This window comes from Carlito syrichta, unplaced genomic scaffold, assembly GCF_000164805.1.
Source record: "Carlito syrichta isolate Samal-C Ts95f unplaced genomic scaffold, Tarsius_syrichta-2.0.1 Scaffold309642, whole genome shotgun sequence".
Classification (NCBI taxonomy): Eukaryota; Metazoa; Chordata; class Mammalia; order Primates; family Tarsiidae; genus Carlito; species Carlito syrichta.
Window position 1 is genome coordinate 309805 of NW_007253738.1, and position 23163 is coordinate 332967.

A 23163-nucleotide genomic window follows, 5' to 3' on the forward strand; every position below is an offset into this window, starting at 1 on the left:
AGATGAGGTCTCACCAAGTTGCCCTGGCTAGTCTCAAAACCACAGGCTCAGGCAATCCACTCGCCTCGGCCTACCAAAGTGCTGGGATTACAGACTGAACCATTGAGCCTGGCCCTGATTAAATATTAAAGACAATTTGTCTAAATGTTCTCAAACATGAAAAAGATTGAAAGACTTGGACTTATTTTATTGATCATAATATTTGTTAAATTATGAGTTCACAAAAGCACAACAGGTTTTATGAGTAGGCTATCATTCCTTTCAGCTTTCCCTTATTATCCCAGAGTTACTGAAGAAAGTAAATGTTTAACAGGGAACAGAAGAGCACAAAACCTAGCAAAACGAAAAAGAAGCAAAAAAACCACTATACTCCTATCTCCCTGCATGGTGTCAAAATCCAGAATGATACCCCAAAATATGCCTTTTTCATCCCCCCCAAAAAGAGCTGAGAATGAGGCAGCAAAGGAAAAGTTCTATCCTCCCCCTTTTCTGCTCAAAAACAGGATATAGATTATTTATTGGACACAACTTTAGAGTCTTAACAGCCCAAAGAGGCACCAGAGGAATCTGCAAACAAACTTTACTCTATTAGTTCCTGCCTGTATATCTACCTTCCTGGTTTCACACCCTCAGAAGCCTAAAACCACTCTCCTGTGTCGCTCTTATTTCTCTACATATATATTGTTCTTTGTTCAAGATGCTCTGTAGTTGCCTCTATCTCATATTACTTTTTACTGAGATTCATCCCTTGTGATTCATAAACTTCTCTCATGTTAAGCTGGCTTTTGTTAAAGGAGTCTGTTTCAACCAAGAATTAAGACAGGCAAAGTTTAGCCTCCCCTGCCATGTATAAAGCAGCAAACCGAACTGCTTTTTCATGAATGATTATGTAAAATTAAAATCCTCTTAATTATCCCAAATCACACTAAGGCCATGGTTTAAGGCACATTCTGGGTCGAAAACTGCACCAGGACTCTATTTTGGTGTATCAAGTAAAGGAGCGACTGTGTTATAAGGGTTAAGAACTAAGACTTGGCAGCGCCTTAATTGGGAAGCTGACCAGTTTAACATCCCCGCCTGTTCAGTGTCATCCTATTACTGTGCCTGCTAGTCCCGGGAGCATCTCTTTTCCCACCAACTCCCGCGGGTGCTCACACAGCGAAGGCACTGCTAAAGGGGCCAGCCATGTGACCCAGGAAGCAACTATCTCTGCACTCTCCATGCGGCTCGGTGGGCTGGGGCGCTGCTTTGCAGATGGACTTAATCCCTCCCAGCCTCTTACTACCACCTGCCTTCAAAAAGTTACTGAACAAGTCCGAGTCTGTCTCAGCTGCAAAAGAGCCACCTCGTAGGGCTGCGGTGACGAAAGACAACGCATGGAAAGCCTCTCGAGCTCAGTCCTCGACAGCACCAGCTGGGTATTACTGATTGCAGACGTTTGAGACGGGGTAGCCTGAGGGAGAACAACGCACGAAGTCCCACTTAGACTCGCATCTACCCACACGCCAGCGCATCCGCACGGCCTGGAGGCGAGGACCAGAGCTGTAATCTGCGAGTGTGGACACTGGCGGCAGCTGCGACTGAACACCTCCGGGACCCGAGGCCGCTGTGGGTAGAGGCCGGCTGCGGGCTCCCCGCGCCCGCCCCGAGCCCGCCGGTCGTCCACCCGCGAGCTTCAGTCCAGGACCAGGGAAGGGCCGCGACGTCCCCGCCCCCGTCGCGCTCCCACGCAGGCCGAGCTCGCCGCCCACCCCGCGTCGCCAGCACCACCAGTGCCACCAACGCCCGCAAACCCACCCTACCTCCATAGCTTCCCTTCCCGGGGCGCGGCGCGCGCGGATGGCGCAGGCGACTCACAGCCCCGCCTCCCGGCCTCCTGCGATGCTGGCGGGCACTTCCGGCCGCGTGCGAGGCGCCGGCCCAGGACTAACGCTTCCGCTGGGAGGGGCGGAGGCGTTGAAGGGCGGCTGCCTTCCGAGAGCGCAGCAAGATGGAGAAGCGCGGCCGAGGCGGGAGGCCCGGCGTCAGCCCGGCCCCTCAGCAGCCGCCCTTGGAGCCGAGGAGGGATCGCAGGCTTAGCATGTTCGAGAAGGATGCAGTGAGTGCGGAGACGGCGACTGGCCTGCAGCGGCCTTCCCGATCCTGGAGCCGCTCTCCCCGGAGGCCGCCCCGCCGGGCCTCCCCGAACGGAGGGCCAGGGTGTCTCGCCTTGCCGTCCTCCACTTTTCCGCCCCTCTCTTTTTCCTCTGGTTTCTTCTCTTTTCCTTTCTCTTCTCCCTCCTCCCGCACTTCTTCCTCTCTCTTCCCGCTCTCCCCCTCTCTTTTCCCCCTTCTCTTTTCCTTTCTCCTCTCCCCCTCCTCTTCTCCCTCCTCCCGTATTTCTTCCTCTTTCCCCCGCCCTCCCCCCTCTTCCCCCTTCTTCTCTTTTCCTTTCTTCTCTCCCCCTTCTCTCCTCCCGCTTTCCCTCCCCCCTTCCTTCCTCCTCCTTCCTCACCTTCCTCCTTGCCCTCTTTCCCTTTCTTTCGCTTTTCCTTGATCCTCTCCTTCTATTGTTCCCCATCCCCATCTCTCTTCTCCCCTCCCCCTTTTCTCACTGCCCAATGCCAAGCCTGCTGGATTTTGCCCCCAGGCGGTGGAGACAGCATGATCAGGTTCTTGTGAGACTCGTGCATCTGCAGGTTCCTGAGAGTGATACAGGAGCCACAAGAACCTTGCTGCTTTTTGCAAAAATGCATAGTTTTAGCACATTTAGTTCGGAGGCAGTTTTGCCAGCCAAAAATGAACGCTGTGTGCTGTATTAAAACCGACAAAGCAAACCAAACAGCGAAATGTTTTGAGTTTTTAAGGACATCTGTAGTCTTGGTATTTGAAAAATATACTGGAGAAAAGAGTTAAGTAGAAAATATTCTGTCCGTTAACTTCTTATCTGAGGTTGATGGAATAGGCCATTATTCAGTTTTTGTTGGTGGTATAACACTGGTATTTCCATTTGATAATATCTTGAGAACCATTCATGTATTCAAGGTTCCATCTTTTATTGAGACTTTCTTAAAACTTTTTAAGAGAAAAATAATTTGGCTGGGTGTGGTGTCTCACACCTGCAATCCCAATACTTTGAGAGGCAGAGGCGAGAGGATTGCCTGAGCCCAGGAGTTCGAGATCAGCCTGGGCAACTTGGCAGGACTTTGTACAATACAATTTTAAAAATTAGCTGGGCGTGGTGGCACATGCCTGTAGTTCCAGCTACTTGGAAGGCTGAGGAGGGAGAGTCACCTGAGGCCACCAGCTTGAGGGTGCAGTGGCCGTCAGCGTGCCGCTGCACTCCAGCCTAGGCAACAGAGTGAGACTCCAACTCAAAAAATTAAAACAAAAAAAAACAATGTGGTCCAGACCAAGGCCAGGTGCAGTGACTGATGCCTGTAATTCCAGCACTCTGGAAGGCAGAGGCAAGAGAATTGCCTGAGCACAGGGGTTTGAGATCAGCCTGGGCAACTTAGTGAGACTTTGTCTGTACAATAAAATAAAAAAATTAGCCAGGCGTGGTGGCGCTTGCCTGTAGTTGCACCTACTTGAAGGACTGAGGCGGAAGGATCACCTGAACCCAACAGGTTGAGGTTGCAGTAGCTGTGAGTATGCCACTGCACTCCAGCTGGGTGACAGAATGAGACTCTGACTCAAAAAAAAAAAGAAGTAAAGAAAGAAAAATAATTTGACCAAGGATACAAAATCCTATACAATATAACTGGGACTAAAATTTGTGTCCTGGGACTCTGTACTTGTCTGTCGTATCATATGTACTTCAAGGGACACATGATAGAACAAGAGAACAGGCAACATACATGTTGAAAACACCTAAAACATCTCCTGGTTACTCCCAAATAACAAAAAAAGAATTCTCAAAGAAAGTAATGGCAACATTTCTAGTGCTGTCTCCTTGATGTCTGTGTTTTACAGAAGAAAGGACAAATTAAAGGAGGAAAAGAAAACAGGTCAAGTTTACACAGCTAAGACAAAGAGCAAAGCAAGGTTAGATACCTAAACTGTTGGACTTCAAACTTTATACTCCCAGTCACTGCTGTATTTCCTGGCAATAAGTCTGAGTAACAGATAGCTTGCCAATAATTAAAAAAAAATTGTCTATGTATTAAGCCAGACACAGGTGACTTTTATAGACTTACTGCTTATTAAAAATCTGAGGTGGTCTTGAAAATTAGGTGAGCCTGAACTCAAAATGAAGAGATACATATATGGTCTGACAGTTAAGTTCATGAACTCATCCTAGAAAAAGTACCACTGACCTCATTGCTGAATATCACTATGGTCACCTTCGAAGTCCTCACCTTGGGAAGCTATGCACCAATGCCAGCACCTAGTTTACCCATCAAAGCAATTTTGGAACTCTTTCTGGAACGGCCATCAGAGCTGTCATCGTATTATCCTTGAAGTCCTGAATGTCATCAAAATATCTTCCTTTCAATATTTCCTTTATCTTTGGGTAAAGAAGAAGGTCACTGGGGGCCAGATTAGGTGAGTGAGGAGGGTGTTCCAGTACAGTTATTTGTTTACTAACTTAAAAACTGCCTCACCGGCAGTGCTTTGTTAGCTGGTGCATTGTTGTGATGCAAAAGCTCTTTGGGGACCGTTTTTGCGCACCCCTTTCTCATGCCAGGATTTTCAGTTAAGATTTTCCTGTTTCTGTATTGATGTTTATTTTGTATGCTATGCTTTTCACAGTCAGCCGGTGATATTGACACACAATTCGATGAATTTTTGCCATGTTTTTGTCAGTTCTACTCATTACTGGCCATCCTGACTCTGGGGTGCCTGTGAGCATGCCACAGTACTCCAGTCTGGGTGACAGAGTGAGACTCCCAACTCAAATATGTGTGTGTGTGTATATATATATATATACATATATATATATATATATATATATGTATATTTGTTAAGGTTTCTGGCTTGTAAAATAGTATGCAAGAACAGATAAGCAAACAAATATAGACATGGAAATTATTATTATTTTTTGTAGCCAATTCCTGCTGGAAGGTGAAATAATTTAGAAATAGGTAGTTCCTGGTTTGCTGAGGGGAGATGACTGACAAGTGACTGTAATAGCCAACCCACCCCATCTAGAGTGACCAAAAGGTATTCCTCAGCCCCCAGCAAGCAAGGGGCCCAATGGCAAATTCTGAGAATGAAAGGCTTGAAGCATCAGGCCAGCTGAGGTAATGTGACATGGCAGGGGAGATTGGCAGACAGGAACTCTAATCCCGAGGGAGCCCTTGGGGTACTTGACATCTTGCCAGCACAGATAGCTGGGCTTCAGAAAAAACCTATCAGAGAGTCTCTGCCTCCTAACGGGTGAGTGAAAACATGGACAGTTATTGTAGTTATTGATTTGTTTGGACTTACTCGGCCTTCTTACTTTATATTTTCAATGAACCAAGATTTCATTGTTTCGTTTTCAATTTTAAAATTTAGGTCTTATTAGTGTCACATCCTCAGCAGGTCCTCTGGAATGTTAGGTCATGACTTTCAGGGGTGTGGGTGACTGTTGTGGGATCTAATGCCACATGAAAGATGCAAAGAATTACACAGAAACTAGATTAGAAAATATAGTTTATTTAGAAAGTAAATTGGAGGGGGGGAATTCACCTCTCCACGGAAGGGGAGGGGGCCAAAGCTTAAGAAAACATGGCCTGGTCGTAGCTCAAAGAGCACATGGCCACAGCATTGCTCTCAAGAGAAATTTTAAAAATATTTTGAGCTAAATGAAAATGAAAACGACGTGTTAAAATCTGTAGAATGCAGAAAAAACAGGGCTTAGAGGGAAACTGATAGCACTGAATATGCATGTATTAGAAAAGAAGGAAAATCTAAAATAAATAATGTCTCCATCTTCCATCAAACTACAAAGAAGAGCAAATTAAGTCCAGAGTAACCAGAAGAAAAGAAATAATGAAAATTATAGCAACAATCAATGAAATTGAAAACAGGAATCAAAACAAAAGCTGTTTCTTTGAAAAGCTCAGTAAAATTGATAAGCCAGACTAACAAGAGGAAGGACACAAATTATTGCTATCAAAAATGCAAGAGGAAACATCACTAAAGATCCCATGAACATCAAAAAGTTAAGAAATATTATGAATCACCTGTGTCCACAGATTTGATACTCTAGATGAAATGGGCCTATTCCTTAAAAGCTGCAATCTGCCAAACTCACACAAGAAGAAATAGAGGATCTCAGAAGGCTTATATCTATTTTTTTTTAAATTGAATCAAAAATGATGTTGAAACAAAGGACTAGACCCAGGTGAGTTCACTGGTGAATTCTGTCAAATGTTTAAGGAAGATATAGTAGTTCTCTGCAATTGCTTATGAAAGACAGAAGCAGAGGGAATGTTGTCCAACTTATTCTGTGAGGCCAGCATTACCCTAATGCCAAAGTCAAAGTCCTCAACAGAACACTAGCAAGCAGGCAGTGTATTAAAAGGATTATACACCAAGTATAATTTCTTATACTTGGAATTCTTCCTGGAATCTATATGAAAATAGATTAATATAATAAACTAAGAAAAAATACACTACACAGTTATCTCAATTGATAAAAAAATTTTTGACAGAGTTTATTCTTGTGATTAAAAGGTGCCCAACAAACTAGTAATAGAAGCGAACATAATAAGAACCATATATGAAAAACAGCAAACATACTCAATGGTGAAAGACCGAAAGCCTTTTCTCTGCTATTAGGAAAAACGGTAAGAATGTCACTTTTGCATCTTCTCTTCAACATAGAACTGGAAGTTCTAGCCAAGTAATGAGGCAGAAAAAAAAAAAAAAAAATCCTGGCTATTATTAAAGTGAAGCTCACCACTTAAGAGGCTAGAGCATTTACTTGGAACATCTTAGGCACTAAATATTTTCTTAGTGCATGTTGAATATCACAGAATGAATGTTGGATGTCAAAAGCATGAACTGATGTGTATGCCACATCAGTACACTTTTGATGCCTTTTCAACTTAAAACCTATGAATGTTACTTAAGTAATTCTATTATTTAAAGATAAAATAAATAAAATTGTAAGACAAGGATAATATTTTCATAACCTCAGGGGAGGAAGCAAAACAGGCTTTCCTCATATCCCTATCGTCTAGCCACTCAGTTGCCATTTCTGGAGGTCACTCTTGTTTCTAGCTGCCTTGGGTCTTTCATGAATATTTCATGTGCCTGGCCTGAGGAACTTATGACAAAAAAAAAAGTAAAAAATTAAAAAAATGTTTTTGGGTTAGAGTCTTTCACTGTGTTGCCCAGGCTGGAGTGCAGTGGCAAGTTCACGGCCACCACAGCCTCGACCTGCTGAGCTCAGGTTGTCCTTCCATCTCAGACTTCCAAGTAGCTGGAACCACAGGAACACACCACCATATCCTTTGCACTCGCGGGTCACCTAGCAGCAACTCATCTAAACAATTGTTTTAAATGGTGAGAAACGAATCACTTCATATTACATAGTATCGCATTGGAGGCAATTATTTTATTATAGTGATATTTTTCTTATAATGGAATTTTGGACGTTGTGGAACTTTATTTGTTGAGTCAGACTCTCACTCGCAGCCTCGACCTGGTGGGCTCAAGTGATCCATCCCCCTCAGTCTTCCAAGTAGCTGGGATAACAAGTGTGCACCACCATGCCTGGCTGATTTTTATTTATTGTAGAGACATCTTGCTAAGTTGCCTGTGCTGGTCAGGAACTACTAGGTTCAGCAGTCTTCTCACCTCTGCCTCCCTAAGTGCTGGGACTACAGGTGTGAGCCACTGCGCCTGGCCTGAGGAACTTATGACAAAAAAAAATTTAAAATTTTTTATCTTATGTTATTCGATGTGTGAAACAGTCACAACATGTGTTGCAGATTCATTGATACATGTTGTGAATAATAATTTGACATCTTCCACCAGGTTTTTTTTACTCGAGCAGACAATGCAGTCTCATTTTTTTTCCTCCCACACTAATAATATGTAATTTATTGTCCAGTCTGTTGTTCTAAGATGTGGAAGGGAACACTCATGATTTCCGAAAACCACTTCTCAACTGATTGATTATATGTCAGTATATATTCCATCTTTTATTTGTTTTTCCATGCAATTTAAATGGAAAACCTCAAGGAAATATAAATTTTTGAAAAATTTGCACTTGCATAAATCTGTCCTGTATAATCACCAGCAATTTCTTTATGTCCCCTAAGAGGGGACATCCGAGTGATTTGCTAGATTTACAGTGTCCATCAGAGGGAACATCCAAGTGCAAATGGTTAAATACCTGCACACGATTTATATGTTTGTGTGTATAGATAAAAGGATAGATAATCTTTTTTTTGTCTAGGATTTAGTGGCCACATTATTGTAGAAGTCTGTTGCAACAGATTTGCAAAGCTGTGTGTCAGCTCTGCCCCACTGTAACAGGTTTTTTTTGTTTTGTTTTGTTTTTTGGGGGTTTTTTTTGAGTTAGAGTCTCTCACTGTGTTGCCCAGGCTGGAGTGCAGTGGCAAGCTCACGGCCACCACAGCCTTGACCTGCTGAGCTCAGGTGGTCCTTCCATCTCAGCCTTCCAAGTAGCTGGAACCACAGGAACACACCACCATATCCGGCTAATTTTTTATTTATTGTAGAAATGATGTCTCGCCAAGTTGCCCAGGCTGGTCTTGAGCCTGTGAACTCAGGCAAGCCTCTCACCTCAGCCTCCCAAAGTGCTGAGATTATAGGTGTGAGCCACTGCACCCAGCCTGTACCAGGGTTCTTTAATCTGAAATTTCATTTTACGATTTAAAAGGTAATCTCCCTCTCCCCTTTCCCACTCCCCCTCCCTCTCCCTCACTCTCATTTTCACTCTCATTCTCACCTCCAGTATACACAGATTTTAAGAGAAAGACTGAGAGAGTCAATCCATGATGTTCAGTATGTAGAGCCTCCATTTGATGACTCAATTGCTGATATAGGTAAAGAATGGAAGAGTGCCCTGGCAAAATTAAAGTTTGCTAATTCATATAGAATGGAGCCATTAAAGAAATTCCAAACTCATCCAGTAGAAACTAAAGTCCAGCAGATATTAACGGTAGGTTGATAAATAAAAATGGTAGTAAAAGAGAAACAGATTGTATATAGAAGATTTATTATAGGAATTGGCTCAAGCAGTCATAGAAGCCAGGAGTTCCCACGATATTCCATGTGCAAGGTGGAAAACTAGGAAAACCAGTGGTGTAATATATAGTCTTAAGTCCAAAGACCTGAAAACCAGGGGAGGCAATGATGTAAATTCCAGTCCTAATCTAAAGGCCCAAGAACCTGGAATGCTAATCAAGAGTAGGAGAAGATGGATGTCCCAACTCAAGCAGAGAAAAAATTATCCCTTCTTCCATCCTTTTGTTCGATTAGGTCCTCAGTGGATTGGATAATGTTCACCTGCATTAGTGAGGGTTATCTTTACTGTCTCCTGATTCAAATGTTAGATCTTCCAGAAACATCCTCACAGACATGCCTAGAAATAATGTCTTACCAGCTATCTGTGCATTCCTTAGCCCAATCAAGTTGCCACATAAAATTAACCACAAATATCTTGGCTTTTGGAGATTTGATAAACTATACTAAAATTGATGACAGTTTAACTAGATTTTTTGGTAACATTTATCTTTGAAAGCTACAAGGTATGTTGTAATCATACTCAGTAATCTTCACATTAATGCTATGAGTTGGAATAAAAGGCATTTTGTTATTTCACTCAGCTCTTAATTATCCATGTTATTTTTCCCTCGAGTCCTATGTTTCTCTTCTATTTGGAGAAATAAATGTAAAAGCAATCGAATATGTATGTGTGAAAACAATTGATTCTTGACTACATTTTTAAAAACAACCCAGCAGTCCCCCTACTGGGAATATACCCAGAGGAACGCAAATCATTCTACAAAAAAGATACGTGCACACTCATGTTTATTGCAGCACTATTCACAATAGCAGAAACATAGAAGCAACAATGCTGCCCATTGAAACTGGGCTGGATTTTAAAAAAAAGTAGTACATACACACAGTGGAATATTACGCAGCCATAAAGGACAAATATGTGAACTTTGCAGCAACTTGGATGGATTTAGAGTCTCTAATACTCAGTGTTCTATCACAGAAAAAAAGAACAGAGTATCATATGTTCTCACTCATAAGCGGACTGTGAACATTTACTATAATACTATAATAAAGGGATTGGCAGTAGTGGGATAATTGCCAGGGTGGGGGTAGGGACACAACGTCAATAAGGGTACCTGATTTCAAACTAGGCAAAGTGGGGACCAAAAGGAGGCCCAAATTTTCCCTGTACAATGTCCACTTGTATACTTAATCCTGAATTGTATTCACATCTTTAAAGTATTTTTTTAAAGATACTCAAAATAAGTTTTATTACTGAAAAAAATTCTTAAAAACAAGCAATTTCCAACTTAGGCATAGAGTGTTTTCTGCTTTAATTTGTGTGTGTGTGTATGTGTGTGTTGGAGTCCCACTCCATCGCCCAGACTGAAGGGCAGTGGCACGCTTCTGACCACTGCAGCCTCAACTCGCTGGGCTCTGGCAATCCTTCTGCCTCAGCCTTTCAAGTAGCTGGAACTACAGGCGCGCGCTGCCATGCTCAGCTAATTTTTGATGTAGAGACGAGGTCTTGCCAAGTTGCCCAGGTGGGTCTCGAACCTGCGTGCTCAGGCAATTCACTTGCCTCAGCCTCCCAAAGTGCTGGGATTACAGGCTGAGCCACCGAGCCCAGCCTCTGCTTTAATTTGACTGGGATCTAATTCAGATCCACTTAAGAGAGTTATTTGAAACTTAGACATGTGTTTCCAGGCTAGCCTTAAAAAATTGCTTTAATTTTGCGTAACTAATATAATACCAATATTAATACCGACAGTATTTATACTAGTTTTGGTATCTGAAGGACTACATTTTTCAGGTAGAAAGAATTCCCCTCACCATTTTCCTAATAAAGGACCACACTGAAATTTTTTAACCGGGGGGAGGTTTGTTCTGAGGACCTCTTTTTCCAAATCCCCTTTTCACCTTTGGGCCCTAGTTCTGGGAACCAGGTACCCAGTTTTCTGATGACCCTATTCCCTTCATGGGACTTCAATAAATTTAATCCCACCCCAGAGGTGTTTATTATTTTAAAATTCCTGACCCCACTCCCCAATTGACAAGATGCATTCCTTCAGTAATAACTGATGTGACCTAGCTTTTGAGTAAGCGTATGTTTATTTTGTAGAAATGACTAATGCCCTTTTAATCATATCAAAGGTAATTCTTTAAGTGAGAAACTCTATTAATACAAGTATATTCTAGTTGGTATAAATTAAGACGGTGTAGCAAGGGAGAATAGCAATCTAGGAAAGGAAAGAAATGTGGGAGCTGTGGATTTGCTGGTTAGGTAGACTCCAACTCTGCTTGGGAAGTTTTCCCCAGTGTCAGTTCTCTAAGTACTTCCTGTTCTCCACAGACTTTTCTTTCCCTGTCACTTTGCATTTGCAGATTCTAAATATTCCTGCATGTTTCCACTCTTCTCAGAGAAGAATAAGTTGGGGAACTAGGTAGAAGCATGTCTGGGATGAAGATGACTGCTTTATTTGCTAGGTGGAGACTGCTTGTGCATCATTTTAAAATTATCTTTGTAGCTGGGTGTAGTGACTCACACCTGTAATTCCAGCACTTTGGGAGGCAGAGGCGAGATGATTGCCTGAGTCCATGGGTTCGAGACCAGCCTGGGCAACTTGGCAAGACCTCATCTCTGCAATACATCAAGAAAAATTAGCTGGGCATGGTGGCGCACACCTGTAGTTCCTGCATCTTGGAAGGCTGAAGCGGAAGGATCACCTGAACCCAGCAGGTCGAGGCTGCGGTGGCCGTGAGCGTGCCAATGCACTCCAGCCTGGGTGACAGAGTGAGACTCCTACTCAAAAATAAATAAATAATCTTTGTTCTAGAATTCTCATTTTCTGTTTTATCACTGGTCCCAAAATATTCCTTGACTGTAATATTGAGGATAATGGAAAATTCTCTAATAATCCTTTTTTCGGATGTGTAAATTAAGGCAGCTCATGAAAATTTGACAGGCAAGTAAAACTGTAAAAGTGCCTACCAAAAAAGTGCATAAACTTAGATTAGACCTTGGTTTAAACAAACAATTATGGGACAATTGGAAAAATTTGAAAATGTGAAAAATACTAGATATATTAACAATACAAGTGGATTGTTAATTTTCTTGGTGTGATTATGTGTTGTGACTTTGTAAGATTACCTTTATTAGGAAACATACTTAAGAGTATTTGGAAGTGAATTGTGCTTGATACAACCTTTTCTTAAATGGTACAACCAAAAAATATGTATGTGCAAGTAAAGATGAATTAGGCAAAATATCCTTTTTTTCCTTTTTTTAAGTCAGGCTCTCAAGTGAGTGCAGTGAGCTTTCACTGGAGTGCGGTGGCACGATCACAGCTCATCACAGCTGCGACCTCCTAGGCTCAGGTGATCTTTCTGCCTCAGCCTCCCATGTAGCTGGGACTACAGATGTACACATCTGGCTAATTTGGGTTTTTTTTTTTAATAGAGACAAGGTCTTACTATGTTGCCTAGGCTGGTCTCAAACTCCTGAGCTTAGGTGATCCCCATACCTTGACCTCCCAGAGTGCTGGCATTACAGGCGTGAACCACTGCGCCTGGCCAAAATATTCTTACCCATGTGTTCATTATATCATTATCCATTTTTCTGTATTTTTGAATATTTTTGTAAGAAAAACTGGGGGCAATAACATGCACAGCAATTTCTATCCTAAAAGTAGTTTTAAGTCTTTATCTGCTCACTTAAGCATATTCTTTTGTATTGCTAAATTAAAGACACAAAATCTTTTTATTAGGCTAAGATATAAGGGAAAAAAAATATTTAGGTAGGAGAGGTAAAGTGTCTTATCTACCCTCTTAAGTTTTCTACCTGGCCAAGGAATTAAACTGATATAACACAGGTTAACAGGAGAAAAGCATACAAACTTTATTTAGTAATTTTTACATGTATATGGAAGTCTCCACAAGAAAAATGAAGATACAAAGAAGCAGTTAGAGCCAATGCTTATATACTAGTCTAAATAAAGAGTAGTAAATTGTGAAAAATGTGATAAGACAAAGGAGTTTGGGCCAGGGCAGAACAATGTGAACTAACTAAGCAGATCAAGGTTAGTTTAACAAGGTTGGTTTGTACAGATTTCCCTCTGCCTCCACTCCACATCTCTGGGAATAATGTCTTTTTTTCTCCTGGTACAGGGTAGAAACTTTCCACATGGGAGTTTTATCTCCTGCTTTCAGGAAGAAAAAGGAAATCAGAGTGCCTTCTTGCATCTGCTGTTTTTCAAGTGCCTTATCTTAAGATAATCAATATGCTATAGCAGCATATTTTGATCCTCTATACTACCTTTTAATTTCCCTCTACTACCCTACCATAAACATAGATACATTTCTAAACTGAACTAGTAATTGTCAGATGATATTTGGAAAAGATATCATGGCTCATGGTTTCAGAAAATAGATTAAATTGAATTAAATACAATAACATAATTATTCATTACCGGTTTCTCTGATCTAAACATTAATAGCAAGCATTTGTAGTGTAAGAGTGTACATTTTGACTTGTCTCTCACTTGGTCCTACCACATAGGCTAAATTCAAATTTATTGAATATAGTAGGATTTTGAGTTATATTTAACATACAATAGTTTCCAGAATTGCATTGCATATGATGGGGCCTAGAACAACTTATTGGAAATGTGGGTGGCTGGCTAAGGATCACAGAAGGCCAGGGATTTTTCCCTTGGGTTCAGGGAACAGTGACTATAGTTTAGACATGGAATACTATATATTGATGGATCTTGTGGGTATCTTGCAATAGCAAATTGTATTATTTATTAAAAAGGAGAACTTAGGCAGGTTAAGCCTGGCATCTCTCAGCCAAGCCAGAACAGCCTGGCAAGTCGGGATGTGAGTAGAGACAGAGGAGGAGGGGGAATAAAGAAAGATGATGCTGTGGTCTGGAGAATATGGAAAATGTAATCCATGACCTATTCATTTTAAATGAAGAGTCAGCACGATTTTACCCGGGGCTCTCTGGGCAACCTCATACCTGAAACAGAGAAAGAGTCTCAGGTAATACAAGTGGCTTACTGAATAGGTAGGGCCAAGAGGCCCACAGTTGCAAGACAGATTCTGGGTGTGAATGGGGAAGGAGACAATTTTAGAGTATTGGAGAGTATGAGGTGTAGGGACTGAAATCAGAGGAATTTGGGGGAAAAGCTGGAAGTGTCTAGGATAATTCTTTGGGTTTAAAGAACTTATTTTCTAGTCAGTTCTGAGTTCTTAAAATTACATATTGCCAATTCATGTGCTTACAATTGTCTCAACTGGCATGAATAAATGAAGTGGATGTGGTAATTACCCATCAAAGATAAACATGCCCAACTGTACTAGAGTGCAGTGGCATGTTCACAACCACCCCAGGCGATCCTTCCACCTCAGCCTTCCAAGTAGTTGGGACTACAAGCATGTTCTACCACGCCTGGCTAAATTTTTGATATATTGTAGAGATGGGGTCTCACCAAGTTGCCCAGGCTGATCTCCAACCTCTGGGTTCAGGCAATCCTCTCGCCTCGGCCTCCCAAAGTGCTGAGATTACAGGCTTGAGCCAGCACGCTCGACCTGCACTGATTTTTAAAACTAGGGGACCAAACAAAATTGTCAAATACAACTTTTGCTAATTGTAGATAACCCAAGAACTGCCATTGTTTAGAACTCTGATTTAGGAAAACCACCCCAAATCTCCGACCATCAGGGTTGTAAGCAGCACATGGGATTGGGGCAGTTCCTAGATAGACAAGCAGTGGATTGAGTTTGTTCTCAGCAAAGATAGAGCTTGAGCCTGAGTCAGATTCTGCAGAGAACACAGATGATGCACAGTGTCAAGAGGATAGTGCCATGGCCCAATGCCTGAGGGAAACAAATGCATCTAGATCCAGGTACATCCTAGAAGGGAACCAAAACCAAACCAAAAAAGAAGAGACAGTTTCTTTGGTTTTCATTCCTATTAAATTAGCTAGGAGGACTCCATCACCAGACCAGGAGCACTGTGCCATTGGTGCACATACCAAATCAGTTCATCAGGCATGTGTGGTCTGCCTGCGAGCTCTCCAGGTCTGCTCATGGTTTGTGAGAAAGAGTAATGCTTTACAGTCTGCTAGCTATGTCTGTTTCCTCCAAGCTATACGTTAATTAATAAACATGATTAGAAATCTTTGATTTCCTTTTCATTCTCCTGGAGGCCGAAGAAGAAAACCAGTGGACTGAGAGGCCACAAGGGAGGACTAGAAAGAAGTGGTTCTAATGTGAGCCCACTGAGCAGGGCAGTGACAAGGTGTAGGCTCTGGGTCCAAGCAACCCTCGCTTTAGGGAAACTGAAATCTGAATTTTAACCAATATATTAATTTGAAAAAAATTATTTCCTTTGAGAATTTCCAGAAGACTTCTTTTAGAATACCCCTGGTGTCTGCCTATTAACGGTTTGGCAGAGTAGTCTAGTAAAATACAACTTACAGCTTATGGCTTGAAAAAGAAAAGCAACTGAAGATAATTTAAAAACAAAAATAAATTTTCTTCAAACTTGTTAGAGAAATAAATTGGTACGGGTAAAATTTACTTATTATTGGCTAGGTGTATATGTATTTTTTAAACTTGTATTATTTAGACATGTTTTCTACTTGAATTTTTTATATGGAAAATATTTGGTTTGAAAATTAAAATTTTTTCTTAAATTTTTTTAAGGAAAGTCTTAAAGATGTCAAATATGATGATAAAATCTTCTCTCGTTTGTCACTTGAGTTGGCAGACCACATATTGTTAGCAGTCAAAGAATTTGGGTACCACCGTTATAAGTTCATTATAAAAGTATTACTTATTCAAAAGACCGGTCAAGCAATAAATGTAAGTATCTCATTGATCCAGGACTTTGAAGTTAGAACTATAAGGCAACTTCTCCCCAGTGATTTAATATTTATTATGATGACTCCAAGGTACTCCAAGAATCCTGAGGTACCTCTTAAATGAAAGGATTGCTTTGTTAAATACATTTTATTTCACTCTAAATTATTTGAAAAGTAGTAACCCAGAAATAGCAATTTGCTACTAATAATTTATTAACTTGGTTATTCTGTTCTTCAATCATATCAGTTTTGAAAATTTAATGTCATTTAATTAATTAAGCAGTACATTTATTTTGGGCATTCATGTGTGTTAGCTGCTGAGGAAAACACGAAGAATGGTAAGTCGTGGACCATGAACCTCAAGGAGCTTTTACTCCAGTCAAGGATATAAAACAGCAGCACACTTTAGAACTTAAAGAAATAGTGGTAGGGATACTATAAACAGCTTGGTTTGGGAGTCAGTTTGCCTTCACATGAAGTGTGGCAGCAACACTCACTGGCTAGAGCCTTGGCACAGTGTTTTCACCTATAAAATGGCGATGATAAAACTAACTTCCTAGAGGTGTTATGAGCATTAAATGAAATTACCTGTATTAAGATCCTTAACATAGTCAGTCACCAGCATAGAACCCTCAACCAACAGCAAGGTAATTGTTAATATTTATTTATTTATTGAGTTGGAGTCTCATTCTGTCGCCCAGACTGCAGTGCAGTGGCTGCTCCCGGCCACCACAGCCTTGACCTGCTGGGCTCCGACGATCCTTACGCCTCAGCCTTCCAAGTAGCCGGAATTACAGGCATGCGCTACCATGCCCGGCTGATTTTTTGATTTATTGTAGAGATGAGGTCTCACTGACCAGGCGGGTCTCGAACCCGCGGGCTCAGGCAATCCACTCACCTCAGCCTCCCAAAGGCGCGGCATTACAGGCTGAGCCACCCAGCCCGGCAACATTATTTATTAATAAAAAGATAATCACACTAGGCTGGGTAGGTATCTAGGGAGTTGATGGTGAATATGCAGGAGTTGGAGAGAAAAAAGACAAAAATGTGTATTTGGAACAGTCTGTAGAGGCTCCATGGAGGAGCAGACCCCATGATGAAGCATGGTGAGGACTAGGACAGGCAGAGAGAGGTGAGAGAACAGCCAGCAAGAAGCCTAAATGGTGATAGGTATTCTAAGGAGAAAATTGAGGTAGGTATGTGATAGTGTGGCAAGGTGGCTACTTGGGGCTGTCTAGAGAAGGGAGGACCCTCTGATGTCCAAAGAAGAAGGAACCAGCTGTACCAAAGATAAGGGAGGATGTTCCAAGCAGAGAGAACTTAGAGTGTGAAGCCTCTTAGGCAGGGATGTACTTGGTGTGTGCTTGATGAGTAACAAGGCAGTTGGGCTTTTTAGCTAATGGAGGGTGGTGCGATGCTGTGGAGTGGGGGATGTGTCAGCTAATATTGCACAACAAACCACCCTGAGACTCAGTAGTTAAGGCAACAGCCATGTGTTTGCTCACTTTCTGTGGACCAGTTCAGCCATGCTCAGCTGCTTGGCTTTTCTACTGGCTCACTGGTGAACTTGTAGCCGTCTGGTGACTCACTTGGGCCTCTCTCACATGTTTGACTGTTGGGCTGGCTATTGCCTGGGCACCTAGGTCCACTTGCATGTGAGCCATCCTCCAGCAGATTGAATGGGCTTTCTTACACGGGGGTCTCAGCATGGTGTTCCACAGGGTGAGTGGAGGCAGCAGGGCCTTTGAGTGCCTTGCTTGGAAGTTGCACAATGCCATGTTGTGTTGTTCAAAGCAAGTCACAAGACCAACTCATTCAAAGGGTGGGTAAATGAAGTCAACCTCTTGATAGGAAAAGTCACAAAGAATTTGTGACCATTTGTGATCCACTGCAGAAAACTGGGTTGAGTCAAATCATGTGTGACTTTGTATGTAGAAAAAAGTAGTTAGGATTTTCCGTGAGAGCCTGCTTGTATAGTCCATGCAATTTCATTTCAAGACAAGGTTCCGACAATTTTTTTTTTTTTTTAGTTGGAGTCTCTCTCTGTCACCCAAGCTGGAGTGCAGGGGCATAATCACAGCTCATCACAGACCTCCTGGACTCAAGTGATCCTTCTGCCTCAGCCTCCTGAGTAGCTGGGACTACAGATGTGCATCATCATGCCTGGCTATTTTTTCTAATTTTTTTGGTAGAGATAAGGTCTTGCTAAGTTGCCCAAGCAGGCCTCAAACTCCAGGCCTCAAGTGATCCTTCCTCCTCAGCCTCTTAAGGAGCTAGGATTACAGGCATGGGCCATTGTACCTGGCCCTGACAAACTTTTGATTATCAATCTTTTAAGGGTGCAGAATTCCTTATCATGGTCTACACAGCAGAGTAGTGCCATATGCAGAACTACTAGAGCCCATTCTACAGGGCCTTCTGTTCCTACACCTGGACACACTGCCAAGAGAGCATCTCTTGAGTTAAACTACCAGCTCCAGCAGACAAGAAGGACGGGTGAGATAGCATCACTCTCAAGTCTCTTCATAAAAGGGAAAATTGGAAAATTACCAATTGTTTAAAATAACTTTTTGAGATAACAATCCACCTATTTTAAGAAACCAAACTAGTGTAGATTTGAAAATTACTTCTGAACATATACAATCTAAAGTCGATCTTTTGAAAATTTCTCTCACAGGTTGCCAGCAGAGGAATCTGGGATGTCACATGGGACAACTGGATCTCAGCTAAACATGAAGCTGAATCCTACGTGGCACTGATCTTGGTGTTTGCTCTCTATTGTGAATAGCTCATTACAGGTACTAAAGAGTTCCAACTCTTCAAAAATAAATAAAATGTATATGTTTGTGAACCTCATTGTAGTTTTGATTGGCCATATTCTTACCTGCAATTGAGGCCTTTTAATTGTATTTTAACAATGAACAAGGAAAAGCTAGATTTTTACATTTATATTTACTAGGTATGTTTATTAGCATTTGGTTGCCCCAGTATAGTATGAAAGGTGTGTGTATGAATTCTTATAGTGGATTATAATATTGTTGTTATAAAATATAATTCTTTTTAGATTTAATAATACAACAATTTGCTACAGGGAATTAAGATGCAACCTTGTAAAGAATCAAATCTAGTAGATGTCAAGATAGGTTTTGGGGATTTATAAGGGCTGATCATTTTGGATGGTATTCATTTTTTTTGAAAAGAATTACCAAGTTTGAAAAAAAGATGCTAATATATTTAATATTTCCCTAACTAATGTCCTCCCTCTCCAGTCAAAATGCTTACAAATGTGTTGTTATTTGTTAGTTTGATAGGCCCTTTTTAGATATAAAACCTGAAAAATCCAACATAAGAAATTAGGAAAATTTTCTTTCTTAGGCATTTGATCAAGAATCCAGATTTTTTTCATCCTTCCACTGTCCCCACAGACTTCCATATACATTTGTTTAATTTGATAGAATGTAATCACATTCCCACGACTGCACCAACCATAATTCCCTCCTTAGGGGAGGGGCAAGAGCCCTCCTTCCCTAAAGCACGTGATCATGTGAAAAGTGTGGATACAGTGCACATACTGAGACTCTTCCAGCAAGGACGGTGTCAGGGAGGCAAGCAGTCGTACCTGTGATCATCAGTATGATTTATCTTCATAGTTACAATCAGAGCTGGAAAATCCATGTTTAGCTTGTTGATCAGTAAAAATGCCCTTTAGTTGTATTCTCTATAAACTAGAAGATAAAACAGTAGAAGTTTTTCTCATTTATGTTTTATAACGAGTTGGTGTGTGTTTATGAGTGTGAAGGAACTGAACCACGATTCCTGCCTGAACAGACCCAAATGGAGTTGACCTCAGGGAGTGTGTGAAAGCTTGGCCAGAGTTATTCTTTTTTAAAAAATATGTTGTTGTTGTTGTTGTTGTTGAAAAGGATATACTTTATTTATTTGTTTAGAGACGAGGTCTTGCTATGTTGCCCAGTTATTCTTTTGAAAAAATTTTGTTGTTATTGAAAAGGATTTTTTCTCTTTTTTCTTCTCTTTCTCTCTCCTTCTTTAGAGATGAGGTCTCATTCTGTTGCCCAGGCTGATCTCAAAGCCCCGGGCTCAAGCAATTCTCCCACCTTGGCTTCCCAAAGTGTTGGGATTACAGGTTTGAGTCACTGACACCAGCCTTGGATAGAGTTATTCTTAGAACATCGTTCCAGTTGTGCTCTAACATTTGGAGAGAATGAGTGGATAATCCAGGCCTAACAGTTCCATACTACAGAGTATATAGTTGTGGCCCAAATAATCTTTTTTTTTTAATTTTTTTTTGATTTGGAGTCTCACTCTGTCACCCAGACTGGAGTGCAGTGGCCGCTCCCGGCCACCGCAGCCTCAGCCTGCTGGGCTCTGGCAATCCTTCCACCTCAGTCTTCCAAGTAGCTGGAACTACAGGTGCATGCTACCACGCCCGGCTCATTTTGACTTATTGTAGAGAGGAGGCCTCGCCAAGTTGCCCCAGGCGGGTCATGAACCCGCCAAATACTCTTTTAAAAAGGAGCTATCAGTGCTAACTTTGCCTATAGAATAAATTAGTCATAGCAAACCTATGAAATATGTCCTGTTAAACAATGTGCTTTCCTGATGAATGCCAAGACAAATTAGTTGCAAAATATACTGTCTAGTAATTGAGTTGACTGTCTCAGACTTATCTGTCAAATGAGAACTATATCTTTCTCTTAAGGTTTGCAGGTGAATTACATTAGATAATATGCAATCAAGCACTTATGTCAGAGCATACTAAGTCTTAATTACCTAGTACCTTTAATGTTACCTATTCTTACAAGGTTTGACATCTCTGAATTACCTTTACCTCTGTTTTTTCTCTTGCCCTTCTCTAATCTCCCATGTATACTTAGTTGTCAAATTCTATAGATTTTTAAAAAAAATTTTTATTTCAGTGGCTTTGGGAGTACAAATGATTTTTAGTTCCATGGATGCATTGTATGGTGATGAAGAAGCCTGAGTTTTAACTGTATCTTCTACCCCCACCTGTGCACATTCTTTCCTACCCTCTTTCTCCTGCCCCCTTCTGAATCTTCAGTGTCCATTATGTCACTCTCAATGCCTTTGCAATTCCTTAGTTTAGTTCCTACTTCTGAGAACATGCAGCATTTCGTTTTCCCTTTCTGCATTACTTCACTGAGGATGATGGCCTCTAATTCCATTCAAATTGCAGCAAAGGACATTATTTCATCCTGTTTTATGGCTGGATAGTATTCCATGGTATGTATACCACATTTTCATTATCCACTGATCGTTAGGTTGATTCCACATCTTGCAATGGTGAACTATAGATTTTAAGTTTTTGAAGTGGCTCAAAATCGCTTCTTTTCCACTCTTGTCATACCTCTAGTCTCGGTACTCACATCTATTTCAATAGCCGCTTTCTTAACTTATTCATCTGTTTATTTTTTGTTCAGCACCATCATACATCTACCATGTTCCAGGTGCTATAGAACAAAATGTAGATTGTTCCATAGTAAACAAAATAGACAAGGCTATTGCCCTCATGAACAAACTTCTATTTTATTGGGCAGGGGAAGAGTATTAAGCAACTAAACCTTTGTTGATTATCAAAAACTAATGGGCCTATTTTTCTTTGCTTTAAGACTCATCCCCACACCTTACTCATAAACTTGATGGTGCTATCATCTTTGATTGTCACTCCCTGTCTTAAAACCCCTCAACGGATCCTGATTGTCTTTTGGGTGAATACAAACTCCTCTGCCTACTCTTAAGGTTCTAGATTCTCCATGACACAATATTCTGTCTTTTTCTGAGGTTAACTGGATTCTGAGTGCATTATAAACATCTCAGATCTTAGCAACACTTCTCACTGCAAATCCCATTTCTCTCTTATTGCTGTTGCAGGTTGGGTTAGATACCCCCCTTTGCACTCTCATAATATTTTGTATTATTGCCTTTCCCCATCATAAAACCTCCTTTTCACCTTTCTTTCTCAGTGGACTGTGTTGAGACTTGTGCCAAGAAAACTTGTGCCCTGCTGTCACCCACCCCTTTTCTCACTCCACCTATCAGCACTTCACCATGAGCCTATGAAACGGTGGAGTCACCTGAAGTCACTAGATCATCATGCTAAATGTTCCAGACCATAACTTCTAAAGCACTGTCCTAAGGAACTGTAAAGATCATGCACATCAAATGTCACATAAACATTCACTTCAGCCACTAAAAGAAATCTGACCAGCATCCGAGTCTTGCCTCTGTAAGCATTTTATGGAGTACTGTGGGTCATCAGACCCTCTCCTCCCAGCCTCCCCTCCACATGTATTTTGAGGTTTTTTTTTCCCCTAACAGCAACCTGACTGTCCCCAAGGAGTCCCACTGCAGCCCTCTCAAGTGAAAGCTGTTTTTCTGTTAGTCCCTGATGCCTCGGAAGCAGGAGTTAGGGTAGGAAACCCCTATGATCTAAAAAATTCTGGCTTCTGGAAGTGTATGCTTTCTGGATATACAATCCCTTGTCTGTTTGTTGCTGCCGCCCATCATCCCTAGCTTATTCCTCTTTGTCACTTGAAGACTTGAGCTACTAGATCCCAATCTTCATCTGTACCCGACTCCTGCCACTGTTTCTTGTGGCTTCAGTATTCACACAGGTGAACCATCTAACCATTTGCACAGTTCTGTTATGCACAGATTTCCGTTACCATGGTCTAGTTAAATAACAGTTCCCCCAACAAAATGGTTTAAATTTTAATCATGGGCCAGGTGCAATGGCTCAAACCTGTAATCTCAACACTTTGGGAAGCCAAGGTGGGAGGACTGTTTGAGCCTGAGAGTTTGTCACCAACCTAGACAACATCGCAAGTCTTTGTCTCTTCTGAGGGGGAAAAAAAGCCAGGCATGGTGTCTCACACCTGTAATCCCAGCACTTTGGGAGGTGGAGGTGAGAGGACTGCCTGAGTCCAGGGGTTTGAGACCAGCCTGGGCAACTTGGCAAGACCTCGTCTCTATAATAAATCAAGAAAAATTAGCCAGGCATGGTGGTGTGCACCTGTAATTCTGGCTGCTTGGGAGGCTGATGTGGAAGGATCACCTGAGCTCAGCAGGTTGAGGCCATGGTGGCCAT

At 41.6% G+C, this 23163-nt stretch overlaps 2 protein-coding genes across 3 annotated transcripts in view; one reads left to right on the forward strand and one right to left on the reverse strand.

The window, feature by feature from the left end:
• The window catches only part of ERMARD (ER membrane associated RNA degradation), a 36945-nt gene extending 35109 nt beyond the window's left edge, over positions 1-1836 (reverse strand). Inside the window, exon 1 of one of the 2 annotated variants that reach the window (XM_008067485.2) lies at positions 1803-1836. In XM_008067485.2, the coding sequence (XP_008065676.2) occupies positions 1803-1808 (6 nt within the window). In that variant the 5' untranslated portion in view covers positions 1809-1836. Of the gene's footprint in view, positions 1-1345; positions 1413-1802 lie in introns of those variants that run through there. The other variant, XM_021717312.1, reaches the window with a different exon arrangement.
• Positions 1837-1990: 154 nt separating this feature from the next.
• TCTE3 (t-complex-associated-testis-expressed 3) lies at positions 1991-18888 on the forward strand. Its single transcript, XM_008067487.1, has 4 exons — positions 1991-2098; positions 8900-9106; positions 15880-16038; positions 18715-18888. Exons 1-4 carry the CDS (start codon positions 1991-1993, stop codon positions 18823-18825), a joined length of 585 nt encoding a protein of 194 aa, XP_008065678.1. The 3' UTR covers positions 18826-18888.
• The last annotated feature ends 4275 nt before the right edge of the window (positions 18889-23163 follow it).